The sequence below is a fragment of the Scyliorhinus torazame genome, chromosome 10 (genome assembly GCF_047496885.1).
Source record: "Scyliorhinus torazame isolate Kashiwa2021f chromosome 10, sScyTor2.1, whole genome shotgun sequence".
Classification (NCBI taxonomy): domain Eukaryota; kingdom Metazoa; phylum Chordata; class Chondrichthyes; order Carcharhiniformes; family Scyliorhinidae; genus Scyliorhinus; species Scyliorhinus torazame.
In genome coordinates this window covers 90,809,442-90,834,943 of record NC_092716.1, presented here as the reverse complement: position 1 = coordinate 90,834,943, position 25,502 = coordinate 90,809,442, and the positions used below count along the sequence as shown (strand labels likewise).

At 46.4% G+C, this 25,502-nt stretch overlaps 1 protein-coding gene across 4 annotated transcripts in view; it reads left to right on the top strand.

Moving 5' to 3' along the window:
• slc12a3 (solute carrier family 12 member 3) overlaps nt 1-25,502 on the top strand; it is a 143,158-nt gene that overhangs the window by 2,027 nt on the left and 115,629 nt on the right. For 3 of the 4 annotated variants that reach the window (XM_072518421.1, XM_072518419.1, XM_072518418.1), the window contains exons 2-6: nt 5,448-5,585; nt 9,068-9,143; nt 12,159-12,254; nt 14,787-14,926; nt 18,245-18,355. In XM_072518421.1, the coding sequence (XP_072374522.1) occupies nt 5,448-5,585; nt 9,068-9,143; nt 12,159-12,254; nt 14,787-14,926; nt 18,245-18,355 (561 nt within the window). The remainder of the gene's footprint in view (nt 1-5,447; nt 5,586-9,067; nt 9,144-12,158; nt 12,255-14,786; nt 14,927-18,244; nt 18,356-25,502) is intronic. The other variant, XM_072518420.1, reaches the window with a different exon arrangement.

Here is a 25,502-nt window from a genome sequence, read left to right as displayed (position 1 = left end):
TAGTGTAGTTCAAATTTAACTTCAGGTTTAAGTCATGGCAGGAGAGCTCAGACCCGTGTCATGCTCCTCTTGTGAGATGTGGCAAGTCAGGGACCCTTCTGGTGTCCCTGACTCCTTCATCTGCAAGAAGTGTGTCCAACTGCAGCTCCTGTTAGACCGCTTGACGGCTCTGGAGCTGCGGATGGATTCACTTTGGAGCATCCGCGATGCTGAGGAAGTTGTGGATAGCACATTCAGTGAGTTGGTCACACCGCAGATTAAAATTACTGAGGCAGATAGGGAATGGGTGACCAACAGACAGAGGAAGAGTAGGAAGGCAGTGCAGGGATCCCCTGCGGTCATCTCCCTCCAAAACAGATTTACCGTTTTGGAAACTGTTGGGGGAGATGGCTCACCAGGGGAAGGTGGCAGCAGCCAGGTTCATGGCACCGTGGCTGGCTCTGCTGCACAGAAGGGCGGGAAAAAGAGTGGCAGAGCTATAGTGATAGGGGATTCAATTGTAAGGGGAATAGACAGGCGTTTCTGCGGACGCAAACGAGAATCCAGGTTGGTATGTTGCCTCCCTGGTGCAAGGGTCAAGGATGTCTCGGAGCGGCTGCAGGGCATTCTGGAGGGGGAGGGTGAACAGCCAGCTGTCGTGGTGCATATAGGCACCAACGATATAGGTAAAAAACGGGATGAGGTCCTACAAGCTGAATTTAGGGAGTTAGGAGTTAAACTAAAAAGTAGGACCTCAAAGGTAGTAATCTCAGGATTGCTACCAGTGACACGTGATAGTCAGAGTAGGAATGACAGGATAGCTAGGATGAATACGTGGCTTGAGAGATGGTGCAAGAGGGAGTGTTTCAAATTCCTGGGACATTGGGACCGGTTCTGGGGGAGGTGGGACCTGTACAAATCGGACGGTCTGCATCTGGGTGGGACCGGAACCAATGTTCTCGGGGGTGTGTTTGCTAGTGCAGTTGGGGAGGGTTTAAACTAATGTGGCAGGGGGATGGGAACCGATGTAGGAAGTCAGTGGGGACGGAAACAAAAGGCAGGAAGGGAGAGTGTGTAAAGCATGACCAGAGAAAGCAGGGCAGAGAGCAAGGGAAGTCTACATTAAACTGCATTTATTTAAATGCAAGGGGCCTGACGGGCAAAGCGGATGAACTCAGGGCATGGATGGGCACATGGGACTGGGATATTATAGCTATGACTGAAACATGGCTAAGGGAGGGGCAGGACTGGCAGCTCAATGTTCCGGGGTATAGATGCTATAGAAAGGATAGAACAGGAGGTAAGAGAGGAGGGGGAGTGGCGTTTTTGATTAGGGAGAACATCACGGCAGTACTTAGGAGGGGATATATCCGAGGGTTCGCCCACTGAGTCTATATGGGTGGAACTGAAAAATAAGAAGGGAGAGATCACCTTGATAGGACTGTACTACAGGCCCCCAAATAGTCAGCGGGAAATTGAGGAGCAAATATGTAAGGAGATTACAGATAGCTGCAAGAATAATAGGGTGGTAATAGTAGGGGACTTTAACTTTCCCAACATTGACTGGGACAGCCATAGCATTAGGGGCTTGGATGGAGGGAACTTTATTGAGTGTATTCAGGAGGAATTTCTCATTCAGTATGTGGATGGACCGACTAGAGAGGGGGCAAAACTTGACCTCGTCTTGGGAAATAAGGAAGGGCAAGTGACAGAAGTGTTAGTGAGGGATCACTTTGGGACAAGTGACCATAACTCCATTAGTTTTAAGATAGCTATGGAGAATGATAGGTCTGGCCCAAGAGTTAAAATTCTTAATTGGGGCAAGGCCAATTTTGATGGTATCAGACAGGAACTTTCAGAGGTAGATTGGGGGAGACTGTTGGCAGGCAAAGGGACGGCTGGTAAATGGGAGGCTTTTAAAAATGTGTTAACCAGGGTTCAGGGTAAGCACATTCCCTTTAGAGTGAAGGGCAAGGCTGGTAGAAGTAGGGAACCCTGGATGACTCGAGATATTGAGACTCTGGTCAAAAAGAAGAAGGAGGCATATGACGTACATAAACAACTGGGATCAAGTGGATCCCTTGAAGAGTATAGAGATTGTCGAAATAGAGTTAAGAGGGAAATCAGGAGGGCAAAAAGGGGACATGAAATTGCTTTGGCAAATAATGCAAAGGAGAATCCAGAGAGCTTCTACAGATACATAAAGGGAAAAAGAGTAACTAGGGACAGAGTAGGGCCTCTTAAGGATCAACAAGGACATCTATGTGCAGAGCCACAAGAGTTGGGTGAGATCCTGAATGAATATTTCTCAGCGGTATTCACGGTGGAGAAAGGCATGGATGTTAGGAAACTAAGGGAAATAAATAGTGTGTCTTTAGAAGTGTGCATATTACAGAGGAGGAGGTGCTGGAAGTCTTAAAGCGCATCAAGGTAGATAAATCCCCGGGACCTGATGAAATGTATCCCAGGATGTTGTGGGAGGCTAGGGAGGAAATTGCTGGTCCCCGAACAGAGATATTTGAATCATCAGCAGCCACAGGTGAGGTGCCTGAAGATTGGAGAGTGGCGAATGTTGTGCCCTTGTTTAAGAAGGGCAGCAGAGAAAAGCCTGGGAACTACAGACCTAGTGAGCCTAACATCTGTAGTAGGCAAGTTGCTAGAAGGTATTCTGAGAGACAGGATCTACAAGCATTTAGAGAGGCAAGGACTGATTCGGGGCAGTCAGCATGGCTTTGTGCGTGGAAAATCATGTCTCACAAATTTGCTTGAGTTTTTTGAGGGGGTGACCAAGAAGGTAGATGAGGGCAGTGCAGTAGACGTTGTCTACATGGACTTTAGCAAAGCCTTTGACAAGGTACCGCATGGTAGGTTGTTGCAGAAGGTTAAAGCTCACGGGATCCAGGGTGAGGTTGCCAATTGGATTCAAAATTGGCTGGACGACAGAAGACAGAGGGTGGTTGTAGAGGGTTGTTTTTCAAACTGGAGGCCTGTGACCAGTGGTGTGCCTCAGGGATCGGTGCTGGGTCCACTGTCATTTGTGATTTATATTAATGATTTGGATGAGAATTTAGGAGGCATGGTTAGTAAGTTTGCAGATGACACCAAGATTGCTGGCACAGTGGATAGTGAAGAAGGTTATCTAGGATTGCAACGGGATCTTGATCAATTAGGCCAGTGGGCCGACGAATGGCAGATGGAGTTTAATTTAAATAAATGTGAGGTGATGCATTTTGGCAGATCGAATCAGGCCAGGACCTACTCCGTTAATGGTATGGCGTTGGGGAGAGTTATAGAACAAAGAGATCTAGGAGTACAGGTTCATAGCTCCTTGAAGGTGGAGTCGCAGGTGGACAGGGTGGTGAAGAAGGCATTCGGCATGCTTGGTTTCATTGGTCAGAACATTGAATACAGGAGTTGGGACGTTTTGTTGAAGTTGTACAAGACATTGGTACGGCCACACTTGGAATACTGTGTGCAGTTCTGGTCACCCTATTATAGAAAGGATATTATTAAACTAGAAAGAGTGCAGAAAAGATTTACTAGGATGTTACCGGGACTTGATGGTTCGAGTTATAAGGAGAGGCTGGATAGACTGGGACTTTTTTCCCTGGAGAGTAGGAGGCTTAGGGGTGATCTTATAGAGATCTATAAAATAATGAGGGGCATAGATAAGGTAGATAGTCAACATCTTTTCCCAAAGGTAGGGGAGTCTAAAACTAGAGGGCATAGGTTTAAGGTGAGAGGGGAGAGATTCAGAAGGGCCCAGAGGGGCAATTTCTTCACTCCGAGGGTAGTGAGTGTCTGGAATGTGCTGCAAGAGGTAGTAGTAGAGGCGGGTACAATTGTGTCTTTTAAAAAGCATTTAGATAGATACATGGGTAAGATGGGTATAGAGGGTTATGGGCCAAGTGCGGGCAACTGGGACTAGCTTAATGGTAAAAACTGGGCGGCATGGACTGGTTAGGCCGAAGGGCCTGTTTCCATGCTGTAAACTTCTATGATTCTATGACACTAAGGGGCAATTTAGTATGGCCAATCCACCTAACCTTTGGACTGTGGGAGGAAACCGGAGCACCTGTAGAAAACTCGCGCAGACACGGGGAGAAAGTGCAATCTCTACAGTCACCCGAGGCCGGAATTGAACCCGGGTCCCTAGTGCTGTGAGGCAGCAGTGCTAACCACTGTGCCACCGTGCTGCCCTAATTTAAGGGCAGAATTCCCAGTTCTAACAAAGGCAGAACTCTTGGGAGAACCGGGACAGAAATAACAGAACAGAACTTGTGTTCGAAAAAGAAGAAAGGTTAATGTTTAAATTCCTGACTATGGGAAGGGGGCTCTGGTTCTTGGGGTGGTCATAATGTAAACATGGTTCTGTCTGGCTGAAAACGATCGGAGATTTTTCAACTACAGACACTATAATGGTCTCCTTGCAAATCCTAGAAGTTAGCAGTACGGTGCAGCCGGTTTGTGACGTGCGCCATGCGCAGGCGCAATGCCGTTGGTGCCTCATCAGCCAGCCCACTCGGTGCTCCGCCCCCAATGAGCCGAGTTCCCGACGGCGCGGAACATATGTCCTCACAGAAATCGCGAACACGGCGTGGCGGCTGCGGACTGTGTCCAGCGGCGCCACACTCGGCCGGGATCGTGCTGCTGGCCGAGGGGCCTTCAGCGAGAGCTGGGGGACTGATGGGGGTGGGCTGTGGGGTCACAGTTTGCAGGTCGGGTCAGCGCACCGCCGACGCCATGCTTTACGGAGCAACCACTGCAGGTCATCAGCCGTGCGCATGCGCGGTCGGGGACCCAGCCATTCTCAGGCCGTTTTCAAAAGTAACTTATTGGTTGTGAGATACTTTGGGGACATCTGGGGATGTGAAAGGCTCTGTATAAATTCAAAGATAAAAGCAAATTAGTGCAGATGCTGGAATCTGAAACAAAAACAGAAATTGCTGGAAAATCTCAGCTGGTCTGACCGCATCTGTGGAAAGAGAACAGTTAACCTTTCGAGCCTGGAAGACCTTTCGCCGAACCTTTATTTCTTTCAGTTAGTCAGAGAATGAGTCATGAGGAGAGCTGTGAACATGACCGTGACAGGTGGCCGCCTTATATCTTTTTAAAAAATAGACAGTGTGTATTTCCAAATAAGTTGCCATCATATGAATGGAGAGTATGTATGAATCCACATGTATAAATGAGAGGGGAATAAAAATGCAATGCCTGAAATGCATTGTTCAGAAACCATTTGAAAAGAATCATCAAATTAATATTTTGGGTTGGAACTTTCTCAGAACAGCATTTTCTGGCCACGTTACTGGTTTTCAGCCTCTGCAGCTATGTTTTGTTTCTTATATATATAGAGTGGGCGCAGAATTCTGTGCTTGCACCTCACTCATTTCACTACCAGATGTACACTGATGAAACCTGGTTAATCCGTGTTCCCATATTATTAAAGTTACTGTACAACCTTTCAGGATATGGGACAACATCCACCCCCACTGTATGAGAATAGACCTGATGGTGAACTTGGCAAAGAAGAAAGGGCGATACAATTGACGGGCAGTAAGCTTGCTGAAGAACCTGTCCGGTTTGGCTGGATAAAAGGTGTAATGGTACGTCCAACTTATTTCCTGCACCATTGTGCTCGATAAAAAAAGTGAACTGAGGAGTTATTTGTTCTAGATCAATTTTTCTTGACTGTCAGTTAGTTTCTGGTCATCAATACTCCATTGTGAGTAATTTGGCTGTCTTGATGACACCAGATCACATTTTATACAGTTGATAAATCTTACGGCCGTTACTTAATGTATCCAGTGTCCAGTAATAGGGGGAAATCTGTAAAGTTATCTCCGATAAACTGGAAGAGAAGACATGATTTTTTTGAAGAATACTTTTTCCTTACTCCTGTTTAAAGATAATGAAGCAGTCCATGGCCACATGCATCAAGACCTGGACAACATTCAGGCATGGGCTGATAAGTGGCAAGTCGTATCTCTGATGTCAGGCAGCAATTGACTAGGTGTGACACCAGAGAACCCTAGAAACATTGAAGGTCAATGAGAATCTGGGGAAGGCTCCACAAAAGGTTTCATCAATGCTCTTACACAGTTGGGACAAGACTTTGCTCCTTTCATATTCCACCGTCTTTGCAATAAAAGCCAACGTCGCCGCCTTAATTACATCCTGTACCTAGAATTTTGTGAATAACGTACACTGATACCAAGATCCCTTGATACAACAGAGTTCTGCAGTCTCTTTCCATTTAAATACTATTGTGCTTTTCTGTTCCTCTTGCCAAAGTGGGCAATCTCACATTTTCCCACATTTATATTGCATCTGCCCAATTTTGCCCTCTCGTCTACATCCCTTAGCAGACACTTTTATCTTCCACTTAATTTTCTTTAAACCTATCTTTGCATTGTCTGCAATTTTGGCTACAGTTCATTCAGTCCCTTCAACCAAGTCATTAATATGATATAAATAAGATGATGTACATAATTGAGCCCCCAGCACCCCTGTGACAGTTCCAGTTTCCCAACCTGAAAATGATCCAATTATCCCAACTCTCTATTTTCTACGAGTTAGCCAGTCCTCTCTCCATGCCAATATATTACAAAACAAAGGCATGAGCTCTTATCTTGCATTGTACCTCATTGCATGCAGCAAGACCTGGACAACATTTAGGCTTGGGCTGATAAGTAGCAAGTAACATTCGCACCATACCAGTGCCTGCCAATAACCATGCTCAACAAGGGAGAAACTAACCATCACCTCATGACATTCAAAGTCATTGTCATTGCTGAAGTCCCCACTATCCACATCCTGGGAGTTACTATTGACTGGAAACTTATCTGAAGCAGCAATGTAAATACTGTGGCTACAAGAGCAGCTCAGAGTCTGGGAGTTCTGCAACAAGCAGATTACCCTCTTACTACCCGAAGCCTTTGAGGCACAAGTCAGGAGTGTGATGGAATGCTCTCCACTTGCCTGAGTGAGTGAAGCTCCAACCATAGTCCAGCTCAGCACCATCCAGGGCAAAGCAACCTGCTCTTCCTGCACTTCATCCACCACTGTAAACTTTCACTCAGTCTGCACAGTGGAGCAGTTTTCACTGCAGCAACTCATCAAAGTTCCTTTGATAGCACCACGCAAACCAGTGACCACTACCACCTAGAAGGACATCACCAACACATTCCCTTTGAAGCCACACACCACCCTGACTTGGAACTATATCAGCTGTGTTGCACAAATGCTGGAAGTCCCTTCCTACACCACATGGACTGTAGCGGTTCAAGAAGGTGGCTCACCACCTCTTTCTCAAGAGCAATTAGATTAGAGATGAATAATAAATGCTGGCCTTGCCATCACCATCCCATGGACGAGTAAAACAAAAAGTACTTGCCGTTCATCAGTTTCAAGACTTTGCCCTTGCAAATGTAGTTGTGGAATGCCTGAGGATAGTTCAGGATGTTTTCCTTTCAGTTGTCCCCTCCCTATGCTGAAGATCCAAGTGTCATCATGGTCTGCCCCACTAGGTATGACCACAATCAGCGGAGAGTTTGCCCCACTGATTCCCATTTACTCCAATTTTGCTTGGGCCACACTCGCTCAATTGCTGCCTTGATTTCAAGGGCAGTTATTTTCACCTCCCCTCTAGCGTTCATCTCTTTAGAGAAAGAGATTTCAGAGGCGATTTGCTGGAGGTGTTCAAACTTATGGGAGGTCTGGACAGAGTAGATAGTGAGAAACAGTCCCCATTGGTGGAAGAGTTGAGAACCCGTGTTCTCAAACCGAGTTTGGAAGAAGAGTCATTCGTAAAACATTTTATTAAGGTATTTATAATTTTATAATAATAACAGTAAACAGTACAAATACAAATATAAACATAGTGCATAAATCTCCATCCCTAACAAATCCCACCTACCTTAAACAGAAAATAGCCTACCGACCACCCCTCCCCCTTCCTTCCTTTTCTTGTTGCCTCTGCTGACAGTTTTCCCCGAAGAAGTCAACAAATGGCAGCCACCTCCGGCCGAACCCTAGCATTGACCCCCATAAGGCAAACTTAATTTTCTCAAGTCTGAGAAAGCCGGCCATGTCGCTAACTCAGATCTCTGATTTTGGAGGTTTTCGAGTCCCTCCACGCTAGCAATATCGTCTCCGGGCTACCAAAGAGACAAAGGCCAAGATGTCGGCCTCTCTCGCCCCCTGGATTCCCGGATCTTCCGACACTCCAAAAATCACTACCTCTGGACTCGGCACCACCCTTGTTTTTAAGCACTGTGGATATGAACTCAGTCAATCCCTGCCAGAATCCCCTAAGCTTCGGGCATGCCCAAAACATATGGACATGCTTTGCTGGCCCTCCCGCACACCTCGCACACCTGTCCTCTATCCCACAAAACTTGCTCATCCGGGCCATCGTAATGCGCCCGGTGTACCACCTTGAATTGTATCTGGCTGAGCCTGGCACATGGTGAGTAGGCGTTGACTCTGCTCAAAGGATCCCCACAGATCCACCTCTCTCACCTCCCCGGAAGAAGAGTCGTATTGAATGCAATGATAATTTTGTTTCCGTCTCCACAAATGCTGCCAGACCTGCATTTTGACTTTATTTGAGAATCCGAGGACACTGATTTAAGGTGATTGGCAAAAGAATGAATGAAAAGAATGAAAATCGCTTATTGTCACAAGTAGGCTTCAAATGAAGTTACTGTGAAAAGCCCCTAGTCGCCACATTCTGGCGCCTGTTCGGGGAGGCTGTTACGGAAAGAAACATCAACATGAAAACCTTCTTATGTAGTGAATGGTTAGGATCTGAAATGCACTCTCTGAGAGTTTGGTGGAGGTAAATTCAAATGTGTGTTTCAAAAGGGATAAGATAATTATTTGGCAGATAAATTTACAGGGCATGGAAGCGGGACCAGCTGGGCAGATCCTTTAAGGAGTTGCATGGAGAGGGCCATTACATTATTCTATAATTCTAAGAGCTTTACACATATCTACTAAAGGAGGCCTTTCCTTTAATAGGTAATACTAAGTACCTTCCTTAATGCATGTACAGTAATTATTGCTTGTTTTTCCATTTACCTAGATTCGATGTATGTTAAATATCTGGGGTGTTATTTTGTATTTGCGATTGTCATGGATTACTGCACAGGCTGGAATAGGTAAAGGTGCATTTGTAAACTTCGAAATTTGTTGTACTTCCATGTTCATTTAAAAGCTATTAATGAAAATCCTAATTTATTGTACTGATGAAAAAGGGCGACACAGTGGTGCAGTGGTTGGCACTGCTGCCTCACGGCGCCGAGGACCCAGGTTCGATCCCGTCCCCGGGTCAGTATCCATGTGGAGTTTGCACATTCTCCCAGTGTCTGTGTGAGTTTGACCCCTACAACCCAAAGATGTGCAGGGTAGATGGATTGGCCATGCTAAATTGCCCCTTAATTGGGAAAAAAATAATTGGATAATCTAAAAATTTTTTAAATTGTACTAATGAAAAGGATTAAAACAATACAACTAGGTCTGCCATGTTTTAGGAACTAAAAACAATTAAAGAGAAGGGAAGTCTGGAGTAAGTATTGTGATGTAAACACAACATACACTGAGTATTATTCACTTTCTTTTCTTTACAAAGTCCGTCTGTACAATGTCCTAGTGAAAAGCCACTGGGTAAATAAATTGGGTGATGGGTTGGGTAGTGGTCCCTGCTGTCTGTATTAGCTGATTGTGTCCTCAGTGACCCTGCATTTAAGAGGGAAATATCAGTTAGGATCCCCCCTACTAATTGTCATTCACAAACTGCAGAGAGAAATGTGCATGTGTTCAGAGAGGACTGAACTCAACTGTAATGCCCCTGCATACACTGGTTTTAAATGGGGTTTGCAATAAAGGGCTTTACAGGGTTAACGGTATAAGGCAGGGGAGTGGGTCTAGGTAGGGTACTCATTCCAAGGGTCAGTGCAGACTCAATGAGCTGAATGGCCACATTCTGCACTGTAGGTATTCTGTGAGTTCTACGGAAAGTTAAGAGGTGCATCATAATCAGTTGAGGATAAAAAGCTGAATCCACCAGTAACTTTTGCCAGGGCTGAAAGGACAGTTTAAGAAGTGGCTGGCAAAAATGAAGAGTGAAGAAATCACAAGTGTGCGACATAGCATTCGACTCACTGATTGAGGGCTACAGATTTAGAGCTGGTGCTGCATGAGGCTGTAGCTTAGGAGGGTTACCCTCTGTGCCACTGCATGCCACCCTTCTCATGGATCAATACTGCAGCGTTCTCTATGGGAACTGGAACCTAGTTTCAAGTTGCTATGTTGTGCAGTGGCTGCGTTTGGTTCTCTGATGACCTGGACATATAAAGACAGCTCTCAATTGAAACTGGGTTTGTAAGGACCTGTCCTTAAGGTGGCATCTTGTATGAGCTTAATCAGGGTTGTCAGCCTCCCGAACGCAATATCGAACTGCCCCTGTCTACCAACGCCATTGGGCTGGATTCTCCAATTCTGAGGCTACGTGCCGGCGTGAAAGAAGAATCCACGGGAGATTCACAACGGGAAGATCAACGCAAACCACTCACTGAGTCTGGTACTGGTGACGGGCTAGCACCGGCGCCGAGCGGAACTCCTGCAGATCGTGCCGGAGAATGGCCGGGTCCCATGCTGTGCCTGCACCGGTTGTGCTGTAAAACATGGTGCCGGCCTTGCTGAACCCTAATCCGCCAACCACGACCCCAAAGACCAGCCCCTGGCCAACCCCCCACCAGTCGCCCCAGCCCTAGCAGAAGCCCCCCCGGCCAGCGGCACGGATCCCGGCCGAGTGTGGCGGTGCTGAACGCTGTCCACAGCCGACACGCTGGGTTCCCAACCGCTGGGACCACGCGTGGCCCGCGCCGACGGGAACCCGGCCCTTCGGGGGCGGAGCATCGTAGGTGGGCCCTGCCGGTGACGCACCAAAGCTGACGCCAGATTGGAGGGGGTGGAGCATGGCGGACCGACGCCGGCCCCGATTCTGGCGTCAGAATCCATTCTCCGCCCGATCGGCGATCACGATTTCGGCATCAGGCTATGGAGAATCCAGCCCATTGTATTTTTGTCAGAGCTCCTTCAGCTTGAGAGCTCCACCTCTTGAGGAGGAGTGCCACCATTACCTACTCAGGGCAACAAGAGACAAACAATAAATGTGTCTTGCTGGGGCTGCTGACACACTGAGAACACATTTTAGAAAAAGACAGGGCAGAATCTGGGAGAGACAAGGTCACGGCCATCTCCAAGACAACCCGAGTCATTATATCTTAGACAAGAGGGTTAACATCAGTTCTTTTGTCAAAAACTATCTCCTGGCCACTTCTCACATCCTGCTTCCATGCTGTGCCCAAGACAGCAAGAAACTGATCATTCAACCAGCAGCCTCCATCTGCTTTAGTTGTTATATTGGCTGAAGGAGTCCCTGTTTGATTCGCAATCACTCTTTAATTTAAAGCATTGATTGCTATTTAAGTCAACTAAATAGCCCGCATTGCCACAATTTCTGATGCTGATTTTTTTCCTGTATACTATACAGCTTTTCCTAAATTATTACTACCTGTTTAGTTTGAATGAATAATTTCAACTTGCATCGGAGAGAAAATATTGAAATTCCGTTGGTTTAAAATTCATGTGGCCCCATCACAACTTCTTTTTCTGAAGATCGCTGAGAATTTTTATTTTCGAATTAATACCGGTAGAAATCCATGGACATAAATGTTTCTTGCAAGACAGAAATCTTACATAGATTTAGTTGCACAGAAACAGGCCATTCTGCCCAACTGGTCTGTGCTAACATCCCTACAATCCTGCTTCATTTCACCCTATCAGCTTCTTCTATGGCACTGACTCACTAAGAGGAATTACATACATATACATAACTTAATATATTAGCCTTGGCACAAAATAAAGATATAATTTTGTACCCAGAATGTTGTCGTGTGGAGTGATCTCTCTTTCCAAACAATTTTCAATTGGTCCTATTCCTCACGCGTGTCAAAGGGAAATCAGTCAAATCATGCACTGAAAATTTATGGACCTGGTGACCTTTTCTAGTTCTAGATACAGTCACACAAACATTTAAGTATGAAGTCCTGGCTATTTTCCAGTGGTGGTGGAAATGCTAATCATTTTGGTTTTGTTTACTTCTATTACAGCTCTAACATGGTTAATCATCATTATGTCTGTAATTGTAACCAGCATTACAGGTCTGTCCATATCAGCAATATCTACAAATGGGAAAGTCAAATCAGGTATTCTTTGGTTCTTGTTTCCTCACCTTACTATTGTTTCATCCACCTGCGCCTTACATTATCCATGCCGATTCTGATCAACTTGAAGTCAACATAGACCAGCAAGGAAGGGATACGATATGCACAGAAGAGTTTTGATTGAGCTGTGGTTTAGGCAAGATATATGATGGGTGGCCAGTCAGGAGACCATTGTCATAGTTAAAGTTATGGATGAGGATCTCAATTGTATCAGCTGTGTCTCAGTTGCTATCACTCTAACCTCTGAGCCTCAAGGTTCTGGGTTCAAGTCCCACTCCAGGCCTGAGTACAAAGCTCAAGCCTGACATTCCAGTGCAGTACTGAGGGAGTGCTGCACTAACGGAGGTGAAATAAAAGCCACATCTGTTTGCTCAGATGGATGTTAAAATCCGTTGGCACAAAGCCAACTTTTATCCCTCAACCAACATCACAAAAGCAGATATCTGATCATGATCACATTGCTGTTTGTGGAATTTGCTTGGATGTTGTGTTTCCTAAATTATATCAATGAATACACCTCAACATCTGGGGGTCTTGAAATGTGCTGTGGAAATGGAAACCTTTTCTTTTTTTCCACTGATCTGTCATAGCTGCAGAAAGGGTTGATGTTACAGAGGAGGAACCAGGGGATCCTTGTGATGGGGTGGATATAGAGTTAGAAACTCAACTCTGAATTTAATAGGATGCAATAGTAACTAATCTGGTTCAGCCAAGACCGTGACTGGGGCGTATGGTGCCGTCATTGGCAAAGGTTTGTGGGGGAGTCCCAAGATGGTGACAGGAGTCTTCCAATGTTTCACTGGGGAAAATTGGAGTTCATTAAAAGAAGACATTGGACAAGAAGCATAACAGAGGCAACTGTGGAGTCATGGCAGTTAGTGAAAGGTAGAGTTGAATGTCATCACTGTACATATAACTCACATAGAGGAGCTAAAGGGCAAGGGGGAAGATGAGCTAGGGGGAGAGATAGAGACGGGTCTGTGGGCGGATGCTTTGAGCAGAGTTAACACATCCTCATCATGTGCCAGACTTGAGGTAGTTCACCGGGCACACATGATGGTAGGCTATTTTCTGTTAAGGGTAGGAAGGACTCGTTAGGGATGGAAATGATGTATGTATTACGTTTATAATTGGATTTGCTTTCTTTTCTGTTGTTGTTATTATTATAAAATTACAAATACTTTAGTAAAATGTTTTTTAAAAAACACTGTACATATAGAAACTGACTCCACATCTGGCGAGAGACTGAAGGAAGAGATCCTTGGGAAACTCTGTAAACAATATTTCAATGGCCTGAGTGTCAGATGTGGTACGGTGGTTAGCACTGCTGCCTCACAGCGCCAGGGACCTGAGTCAATTCTGGCCTTGGGTGACTGTCTGCATGGAGTTTGCACTTTGGAGGAATTGGGAGCACCCGGAGGAAACCCACGCAAACACGGGGAGAACGTACAGACGCCGCACAGACAGTGACCCAAGTCGAGAATCGAACCTGTGACCCTGGAGCAGTGAAGCAACTGTGCTAACCACTGTGCTACCGTGCTAACCGGTGTGCTGTGTGCTAACCACTGTGCTACCATGCTGCCCTCTTCAAAATCCTTGAATGCTGCAAAGAAGTTGAGAAAACTGAGATGGGATGAGATACCGCAGTAATACTCTGAATGACATTTTTGACTTTGGTTGGGGACATTTTTGTGCTGTGGTTGGGTTGGAACTCTGATTGGAGGGATTAAAACAAGGATTTTCAGGACAAACAATCAGAGATTTGGGAAGTAGCAACACTTTCAAGGATTTTGAAGAGGGAAGAGAAGTTGGGGGTGGGTCCTTTGTCCATTGGCCAACACAACAGACGATGTTGAGGGTGGTCTTATTGAGGGGGAGGGGGGGTCTGTAATGATAGTTGTGAAAGTGAGTTGGGCAGTACCCGAGGCGAGGGAATGATTTACGATGTCAGCTAGCATGGGTCGGGAGAGGGGAGGTCGCAGGAAGAGAGACGGGTGGGCAGCAGATTGTGGGTCCCAGACCAGATGAGCTCGCAGAGAGTATCGGGTGGGGAAGCGAGCTAGAAGGCCAAGAGTTCAGGTTGGGGTGGCGGGGGAGTGGATGGGGATGGTCTGGCTTCACAGGAACAGGTTTTATAAAAGGTCCAAACAGCATATCATGTCTTACACAGCCTTACACAGGCACAACCAGATTTTTCTTGTTCCTACTGCCTTTGGCAGGATTTCTCTGTTTTTGAACTGAAATTTAAGAGGAAAGTATTGTGGAAAGGGCCAGCAAAGGTGGAGCAAATTACAAGTCCTGCTTAAATTATACACAGATTGTGTATAACTGGTAGAAATCACAGAGGGCCTCTGCTTACATTTCCCTAAGACTAAATTAGTAATTATAGAAGATCTATTTTTAGAATCAGGCCCATGTTGAAGATGATAGGTCTTTGTTTTTGTACTGTACATTTACACTGCCTGTGCTTACAGTAAACTGGCTTACATTCCTGTGTTCTTTGTTGTTGCTCAGGCGGCACATATTTCCTCATCTCCAGGAGCCTCGGACCCGAACTGGGAGGTTCCATCGGTCTCATCTTTGCTTTTGCAAATGCGGTGGCAGTTTCTATGCACACTGTTGGCTTCGCTGAGACCGTGAGCGATCTCCTCGTTGTAAGTTCCATTCATTTCAAACTATTGTCACAGTGCCTTTTTGCAAGAGCCATGAATACCAATCCATTCTTGCGAGGGTTCATTCTCAAAATACTTGAGGATAGTGTGACACTGAATGATCGGATGGAGGTCAGCATTCATGATTCCCACATAAGGCTCTAAATTTTCCACCATAGAGAATGTAGCCACCTGGGTTGGCCAACTCGCGACGCAAAATGGAGACAGCAAAGGCTGCAGGGAAATTCAGCCAACAGAGGCAGAAACTGGCAGGTGCACATTTACTGTGTATTAAACTCTGCAAAAGCCCAGACAGCATTGATACAAGCAGCCATCTGCATAATAATGTAGCAGCCATCTACATACTAATGAGCGATCCCCGGGTACAATCAAAACATTTGGGATAAACAAATCCAAGACAGACTCCTCGGAGCCAGCAGGAGCCAACACAAAAGAGGTTAACGGACACCTCAAGACCGCCCATCGATCAGGGAACCGCTCCAGTATTGGAGAAATCAAACCAAGCGATTGGAACAAAGTCCAATCACTTGGAACCAGGTACAGGGTCCGCCCCAAAAGGCGGGAAGCCCCTGGGGACTATAAAGTTAAGCCCCCAAGTTCAAATCGTTCTTCTTGACCGGGTCACTCAGCAACGCGAACCAACCCTTGACAGTGACCGGTTCAACTGCCGCCAAGAGACCGTAAGTCTTAAGTCAACGCTCGCTACGAGATAGGCGCTCCTAGCTATCAGTCCGTACCAACTTTTGAATCTCACAGACTCAGAACCCAAACGAAAGGCCATTTGGTCCTCTGACCTGGTGGGCCAGTCCGAAGCTAAGTATAGGCCTGTTAGTTATAGAAGTAGCTTAGAAGTAGAATTTATGCATGAGTAGCGGTTACTGTGTATAATAAATGTGCTTTGATTTGAATCTTACTAATTGGTGTATTGAGTTATTGATCATTACTTGAACTTGAACCTCGCGGCGGTATCATAAAGATACCTGGCGACTCGAGAGCAAAGGTTATAAAACAGATCCAATTGAACCAACCAAAAGTTAGCAACAAGAATTACTCTGAAGACCAGGTACTCCCTCAAAGGCAAGGAGTAGGAAATACAATTGGATCAAATTAACACAGAACATACAGTGCAGTAGGAGGTCATTCGGCCCATCGAGTCTGCACCGACCCACTTAGGCCCTCACTTCCACCCTATCCCCATAACCCAATAACCCCTGCTAACCATTTTTGGACACTAAGGGCAATTTAGCATGGCCAATCCACCTAACTTGCACATCTTTGGACGGTGGGAGGAAACCGGAGCACTCGGAGGAAACCCACGCAGACACTGGGAAAACGTGCAGGCTCTGCACAGACAGTGACCCAGTGGGGAATGGCACCGAGGACCCCGGCGCTCTGAAGCCACAGTGCTAGCCACTTGTGCTACCGTGCTGCCCCGAAATGCTATAATAAAATTACACATCTGCTTATTTCATAAGGGCCCCTTTGTTGGATTATGGATGATGGCATAGCCCTGCCTCATAGGATTTTGTGGCCTTCTTTTCTAAGAGAATAACATGAGTAGACAGAATAATGGTGAATTTCAGCTTTGCCAACATTTCCGAGCTAGTTGAGTTCGGAATGAAAGCTCAGAATGACATTGAGGAGAAAGGCTGTGAAGGGCAGGTCAACGAAAGCAGTCTCGAGGAGTACACCGGCATTTACTTGATAACCTGCAATATTTGTGCACATTGCTTAAATTGTGAAGATTATCCAGAATTAAGGGCCTGGTACCAATATACTCAACAACAAAGTGAGATGCATGTAGAATGTCAATCCCTTAACTATGAATGGATGAAAAATCTAACCCAATATTAAATGTAATAAATGAGTTACTGTTATATTATGACTTGTATTCAATCTAATTCACAAAATAATGAAACAGCTGCCTAGCCTGTTTAATTTAAATTGGTTTATTGTCAATTTATTTCTCCTCATGTTATTCTCTTGGAAAAGAAGGCCACAAAATCCTATGAGGCAGAGCTATGCCATCATCCATAATCCAACAAAGGGGCCCTTATGAAATAAGCAGATGTGTAATTTTATCATAGCATTTCAGAGCGCCACGGTCCCAGGTGCGATTCCCCGCTGGGTCACTGTCTGTGCAGAGCCTGCATGGTCTCCTCATGTCTGCGTGGGTTTCCTCCGAGTACTCCGAGTTGCTAGATAAATCACAAAGTGCGAACTAATTGGAAGTTCACCATTATCCGGTGCCAATGAATGCTCAGGAATCCTGTAAAATAATGTGTGCTTCAGACAAGCTGGTTTAATGTGTGCTTCAGACAAGCACAGTGGGCTAAACAGCTGGCTTGTAATGCAGAACAAGGCCAGCAGCACGGGTTCAATTCCCGTACCAGCCTCCCCGAACAGGCGCCGGAATGTGGCAACTGGGGGCTTTCCACAGTAATTTCATGAAGCCTGCTTGTGACAATAAGCGATTATTATTATTAAGCCCCAATGATTTTATTTTTTAATTTAAAAAAAATAAAAATTTAGAGTACCCAATTCATTTTTTCCAATTAAGGGGCAATTTAGCGTGGCCAATCCACCTACCCTGCACATCTTTGGTTTGTGGGGGCGAAACCCACGCAAACACGGGGAGAATGTGCAAACTCCACACAGACAGTGACCTAGAATCGAACCTGGGATGTCAGCGCCGTGAGGCAGCAATGTTAACCACTGCACCACCGTGCTGCCCTTTTAAGCCCCAATGATTAGCTTAATGACCAGTTTTCTGAAACTGTCAGTATCAGTCTTTGCATAACAACCGTCTTCAGAGTGAGATGACAAATGTTGGCCATAATCTTGACGAGTGTGGTTTTTAAATGGTCTGCTTTTACATTTTCTTTCCAATAGAATTCATTGTTAGAATCACAAAAACATTCAATAGCTTTATCAGTCCAACATAATGTCTGAACATGTCTGTGATCTGTTTGTGATCAGCGTATTTACCCCACAGGGTGAAACCGACCTGAATTTGACCAATTGTGTCATACAAGATCAATGTTGAGCTTAACCCGTTGCATTTTACAGGACTATGCTTCCCCTAGGTAGGTGGATACTGGTGCCTCTGCTGTTGGTAGACCCAAGAATAGCTCTTTTGATGAAGGAGACTGGGTGTATGTCTAATGACAAATATGTTCATTGGAGATGTGGAATTCTAGTAGCCATCAAGATCCAAAATGTGTATTCTCATTTTTATTGTGACTTAATGGACATTGTGCAAGAACTCATGTTAATCTAAGTACATTAACATTTCCACAGGACTACAATGCAACAATGGTGGATCCTACAAATGATATCCGGATTATTGGAGTCATAACAGTGACCATACTACTTGGAATTTCACTCGCTGGGATGGAATGGGAAGCAAAGGTAAAGCTAGAGAACCCGTAAAATTACACAATCTTTCTTTGTATTCAAAACAAGGAGTCTTATTTTCTAATTTAAAGTACCTAATTCCCAAATAAGGGGCAATTGGCAGGGCCAGTCCATCCACTCTGCACATCTTTGGGTTGTGGGGGTGAGACCCACACAGACAAAGGGAGAATGTGCAAACTCCACACGGACAGTGACCCAGGGCCGGGATAGAATCCGGGTCCTTGGCGCCGTGAGGCAACACAAATCACGAAGTCTTGACGATCCATCTTAATTTTACTTCAATTTTGCAGACTCCCTAGTATTTGTTTCTTATTTGTGTTTGATTTTAATGTAATTTTTCCCTATTTGTGTCACCCACTCCCATGCACCATTCCATGCCTCCCATATGTTGGGAGGGACGCCATGCCATATCTTCTCACTATCCTTCCTAGCTGGCTGTGATGAGGTGGACGAAAGGCGCCTGTTGTGACTCATCTACTCCAAATATTCTTCTCTCCCCACAAAAACGTGCCTGAGCAATATTTGGCAACCCGGCAGAATTCAGGAGCCTTACTTTTGTGGGATCACAGTTGCAAATCCATGTCTGACACCAGTATATCACGCCCATTGGAGCAGGCAACCAGTGCACAGTGCCAGAACACGAATAAAAGCAAATTACTGCGGATGCTGGAATCTGAAACTAAAAGAGAAAATGCTGGAAAATCTCAGCAGGTCTGATGCTGCCAGACTTGCTGAGACTTTCCAGTATTTTCTCTTTTGGTGCCAGAACACGAAGATGGTCAGTGTTGGTTTGAATTATAATTGCTATCAAGTACTATTAATGTAAATGACCTCCCACTCAAAGCTTAGACACTATGGGCGCTATTTAATGGGGAAAAAACAGAGTCCCGTTTTGGACGGGTTTAGCAGGGTGTATCACGCACAGAGAATATATCCGCTAATAAACGGGACTTTTCTTTTAGGCTTCGGCGAGGAAAGCCCCACTGAAGCCGCACTTACATTCATTTATTTCTTGCACTGACAAACTCAGGTGCCCAGAAGGCACTGCCAGGGTGCCTGGGTGGTATCTGCCAGGGTACCACCCAGCCCAGAGCCCATCCACACGGGAGCCTCCGATCTCCTGGAAGACATCCCCAGGTGGCATTCTGCCTTGTCCACATTTGATTGGACTAGTGCTAAACGGCACCATGACAAGGTCTCCGAGGTGTGGGTGATCGATCACGGGCCTTGGGAGATTCCTGTGCGAACATATTTAAGTGAGTTTAACTGCACACTTAAATATGTAAACCTGGATTTTTAAAAATTCTTTCATGGGATGTGGGTTAAGCCCTCCTCCGAACCTCAAATGGCGAACTTGATCTTTATCAAATGCAGGAACTCTGCCAAATCATTCACCCGTACCCCAGCCTTCGGCGGCTCCGAGTCCCGCCGGCACAACAACACCCGTCCGGGCTATCGGAGGCAAAGGCCAACATGTCGGCCTCTCTCCCACCTGTACTCCCTAATCCTCCTACACTCCAAATATTGTCACATCCGGATTCAGAGCTATCTGTACCCAAAATCTTTGACATTACATCCAAAAATCCCTTCCAAAACCCTCTCAACCTCGGACATGATTCGCCAGACCCCCCCGGCACATCACTCACACCTATCCTCCACCCCTGGAAAAAACTGACTCATCTTAAACAGCGTCATGTGGGCCCTGTGCACATCTTCAATTGGATAAGGCCTAGTCTTGTGCATGATGAGGACGCATTCACCCTCCACAGAGCCTCACTCTATACTCCGGCCCCCAACGCTCCACCCAACTCCTCCTCCCACTTAAGCAAAACCTCCTCCATGGGAGCACTCTCCCTCTTCATCAACTCCCCATACATATCCGCAACCCTGCCCTCCCCGATTTCATCCTCGGAAAGAAGCTTATCCTGCATAACGGGGGCAACATTACTGGAAACAATGGCACCTCATTACTCATGAAGTCACCAACCTGCAGATACCTGAACCCATTCCCAAGGGCAACTGGTACCCACCCCACCTCCAGCTCCTCCAAGTCTGCAAGCTTCCCTCTAACAAATAAATCCCTAAAATATTCTATCCCACCTCCCGCCACCCACCAGAACCTTGCATCCAACCCCACCAGCGCAATCCTATCATTATCGCAAATCAGGCCCACAAAGCCATGCCTTCCAATCCAAAGTTCTGCCGACACAGGTTCCTAGCCTTCAGTGCTGATGCCACCACCGGACTCATGGAATACTTGACTGGCAAGAATTGAAGGGGTGCTAACCACAGTGCCCTCAAGCTGGTCCCCTTACACTAGGCCGTCTCCATCCACCCCCAAACCGACCCCATCTCCACCGCCCATTTCCTAACCATTGCAATATTTGCTGCCCAGTAGTAGTTCAACAAGCTTGGCTACGCTAACTCCCCCTTTCCCCCCATTGATCCCTATCCAAGAACATCCCCTTACCTGCGTATTGAGCAGGTACTTAGCCCGATTCGGGTGAAGCTGGAAATAAATCTTTCAGGCGGTGAAGGAACATGGAGAAGTGCTGAGGGGTGTGGAGGTGGCATTGTCGTAGCATGGTGATCGAATCACCTCGTTGGAAGCTGAGAGGTTGCTGGTGGTGGAGGAGAGGAACAAGATTCTGAGGGCAAAAGTGGATGATTTGGAGAATAGGTCGAGGAGACAAAACCTCAGAACCTTGGGGTTGCTGGAAGAGGTGGAGAGCCTGAAGCCGACTGGGTATTTTCTCAGATGTTTGCCAAGCTGGTGGGGGTGGGGGGACAGAATTACCTCAGGATGTGAATCGGGCCCACTGAGTACTCTGGCGGAAGTCTCTGACGAATGAGCAGCCACGGGCGGTGATTATTGGATTCCACAGCTTCGAGGAAAAGGAGCGGATTCTGCAATGGGCCAAAGTGAATCGGGACTCAGGGTGGGAAGGAAGCATCATCCAAGATGTTGGGGCAATTTGGTGAAATGACTGCGGCTTTTAATAAGGCAAAGTCAGCGCTTTTCAGGATTGGAGTCCGGTTTGGAGTGGTGTACCCGATGAGGCTGGGAGTGACTTTTGGGTTGAAAGATCATTTTTTCAATACAGAGGAGGAAATGGAGGCTTTTGTCAAGGAGCACGGACTTGGACTCGATTAAATGAATTTGATTGAGACTTTAATGGGGACATTCGTTTGAGATCTGCTGCAGTTTGTATCCATTGTATGTTTGGGATTGCGGGGGCTACGGTTGTCGGGGGTAGTGGTCAGGGTAACAGTATGGGGAATATATGGCCCCAGGGGATGTTTAAGTATTGTAAGAGTGTTGGGCTTTGGTTACTCTTCTGTAGCTGGGACGGGCTAGGGAGCGTCATTTTTGAACATACACCCTGGGAGGGGGGTTACCTTTGCTCGCTGTAAGGTTTCAGCTAGTGAACGGGAATGAGGTGGAGGGAGGGGCTGCAGCTTGTTGGACCTGATTGGTCAAGGTTCAGTGAGCCTAGCTTATTTGTTTGGTTGGGGGGAGGGAGGAGGGAATTGTTTCTCTGGAAATCTTTTTTCAGGTATATGGGGGTGGGGGGGGGGGGGGGGGGGGGTGGGGGGGGGGGGGGGTTAGTGATCTGACTGGGACCAAGGGCTGATCTTTGTCTCATTTTAGGTGTGAGGTTGGTGGCTGTCTTGGGTGGATCCTGAGCCCGGACCTACTGGTGGTGGTGACCTTTGTCTTCTATCTTTAGGAATTGGGCACAATCAGTGGGTCTGGGGTTCGGGGGGTGGGGGGGTTGGGGGTGGCGGTGGTAAGGGGGTTTGTGGATTGGGGTTGCTCGTAATTTGTGTAAATTTTGTTTATTTGGGTATAAAATGATAAAAGTTCAACAAAAAATATTTTACTTTTAAAAGAAGTCTAATGGTGGCCACAAAACGATTGTCATAATAGCCCATTATTCATCTGTCGTCATGTGACACCAGTCCCACAGCGATGTGGTTGACTCTTAAATGCTGTCAGGGATGGACAATAAATGCTGGCTCAGTGACACCCACATCCCATGAATGAATAAAACAGTAAATAAATACCAGAAATGAATAGTGTCATGGGAATGTCACTTTAAGAAATGTTTGTCTGCTCAAGTGACTGCAGTGATGTCAGAGTGGGGGTGGAGCTGAGCTCTGGCTCTGCTTTTTAGTTTCGCTTTGAGGAAAAGCTTGGGTGTGTCTGTGTTTTTAAGTTTCCTTTTTAGTGTTGGAGCTGCAGCCAGCCACAGAAGGTGTAATTTTGATCTCTCCGCAATCTAAAGACTATCTCTAGATCATTTGGTGAATTCAGAGTGATAACTGCTCTCAGTAGAGAATTTAAACCTGATGTGCTTCTTTTAAAAGGGATTTTTTATGTCTTATGGATGTTAAAAGGAAAGTTTAAGGATTACTTAGAGTGTTGTATTCTTTGGGGGTTGTTTTTGAATTGATGGTTGCTAAGATGTTCAGTGTATGTTTTTAAAAGGTTAACTGAGTTCATAGAATAAACATTATTTCGCTTTTAAAAATATTTTTAAATTCTGCTGCACCATACCTGTAGAGTGGGCCGTGTGCTCCCCATACCACAAACGTGTGGGTCAGGTGAACTCATGGTACACTTTGGGCTTCTCTAAATCCTGGCCCATAACAAATTGTGGGCTTGTCCGGGGTAAAAGTCTATCTATTGGGTTGGCTTTGCGAACTTAAAGACGGTGAGGGGTGAGCATATTATGGTAACTTTTCATGTGTGGTATTATAGTTTAAGTAGGGAATATGTTGTAGACAATGGCTCTTTCAGAGGCTCAGAAGTTTTGGGGGGCGAAGATGGTCACACGCAGTACCTTGCGAATAGAGACTAAAAACAAACTGTTAGATTTGGCAAATACATTGCATTTAACATTACCTGCCAAGGTACAAAAAGATGAGGTACTTACGGCGGTAGCTGAGCATTTAAAATTGCCTGAGATACAGTCTGACGCAGTAGAAATGGCAAAACATCAGTTACAAATCAAGCAACTTGACCATGAAAAAGAATGAAAGCAGCTTGAATACCAAATGAGAGAAAAAGAAAGAATATACCGAGCAGAACAAAAAGAGAGAGAAAGGGAGATACAGATCATGGAAAAAGAAAAAGAAAGAGAAAGAGATGAAAAAGAAAAGGAGAGAGAAGAAAGGAGACAGGAAAGAATGTCCCTAGCAGAACAAAAAAGACAGAGAAAGGGAAATGCAGATCAGGGGAAAAGAAAGAGAGCGAGAAAGAGAGAGAGATGAAAAAGAAAGAGAGAGAGAGACGACAGGGAAAGAGAGAGATAATTTGAACTTGGGAAAATGGCCATGAAACGTGACAGTCAGTGGAGATTGGCGGATGGAAAGAAAAACGTATATTTGGAGGATAGTGATGAGGATGAAGCGAAAGAGCTTCATCGTCGATGGCTTGGTGGGGATCTATTTAAGTATGATCACGCATTGCCAAAGTTTGATGAGAAGGAGGTAGAAGCCTTTTTCATTTCAGTTGAGAAGATAGCGAAACAAATGAAATGGCCACAGGAGATGTGAGTATTACTGATTCAAACAAAGTTGGTAGGTAGAGCTAGTGAAGTGTTTGCATCACTATCAGAGGAGGTGTCTAAGACGTATGAGGAGGCGAAAAAATCCATCTTGGGTGCATATGAACTAATGCCTGAAGCCTACAGACAAAGGTTTAGAAATGTAAAGAGCGGGTTCAGAGGGTATCCAACGTTATGTGGAGACCAATGATAATGGGGAGGTTTTGATGAGTGTGGTCTTGGAGGCACTGAAGGCAGTTGTCAGAGGGGAGCTAATTTCAGTCAGGGCCCACAGAGAGAAGAGGGATAGGATGGAGAGGGAGAGATTGGTGGGGAGATACTTCGGGTGGACAGGAGGTATGTGGAATCTCCCGAGGAGGGGTCATTGAAGGAGCGCCGGAGCCTGCAGGTGGAGTTTGACTTGCTTACCACGGGGAAGGCTGAGGCTCAGTTGAGGAAGATACAGGGAGCAGTGCACGAGTATGGGGGGAAGGCAAGTAGGTCTCTGGCGCATCAGCTGCGGAAGAGAGAGGCGGCCAGGGAGATTGGGGGTATTAGAGATGGGGGGGGGGGGCGGTAACACGGTGCTGAGCTCGGCAAGGATTAACGAGGTCTTCAAGGACTTTTATGGCAAATTGTATGAGTCAGAACCCCCGGAGGGCGGGGGGGGGGGGGGGGGGGAATGAGGCATTTCCTGGACCAACTGAGGTTTCCACAGGTGGAGGAGGGGCGAGTAGAGGGATTGGGGGCCCCGATTGAGATGGAGGAACTGGTTATGGGGTTTGGGGGTATGCAGGCGGGCAAGGCCATGGGACCGGATGGGTTCCCGTAGAGTTTTATAGGAAATTCTCGGAGCTGCAGAGTCCGCTGTTGTTGAGGACTTTCAATGAGGCTAAGGAAAAGGGAACCCTTCCCCCAACGATGTCGCAGGCTCTGATCTCGCTTATCCTCGAGCGAGATAAGGACCCGTTGCAATGTGGCTCCTATAGGCCGATTTTGCTCCTTAATGTGGATGCCAAGCTGTTGGCCAAGATTTTGGCCACCAGGATTGAAAACTGTGTCCCGGGAGTGATTAATGAGGATCAGACGGGGTTTGTGAAGGGCAGGCAGTTGAATACAAATGTGCGGAGGCTCCTGAATGTGATCATGATGCCCTCGGAATGGGGGGATGCAGAAGTGGTAGTGGCAATGGACGTGGAGAAAGCCTTTGATCGGGTGGAGTGGGAGTACCTGTGGGAAGTGTGAGGCAGATTTGGGTTTGGAGAGGAATTTATAGGGTGGGTCAAATTGTTGTATCAGGCCCCGGTAGCGAGTGTGTCGACGAGCCGGCTGCGGTCGGGGTACTTTAGATTACATCGAGCGACGAGGCAGGGGTGCCCCCTGTCCCCCCTGCTGTTTGCCCTGGCGATCGAGCCGCTAGCCATGGCGTTGAGGGAGTCCAGATACTGGAGGGGGTTGGTTCGGGGAGGCGGGGAGGAGCATCGTGTTTCACTGTATGTGGATGACCTCCTGTACATTGCGGATCCGGTGGAGGGGATGGGGGAGGTCATACAGATTCTTAGGGATTTTGGAGACTTTTCGGGGTCTAA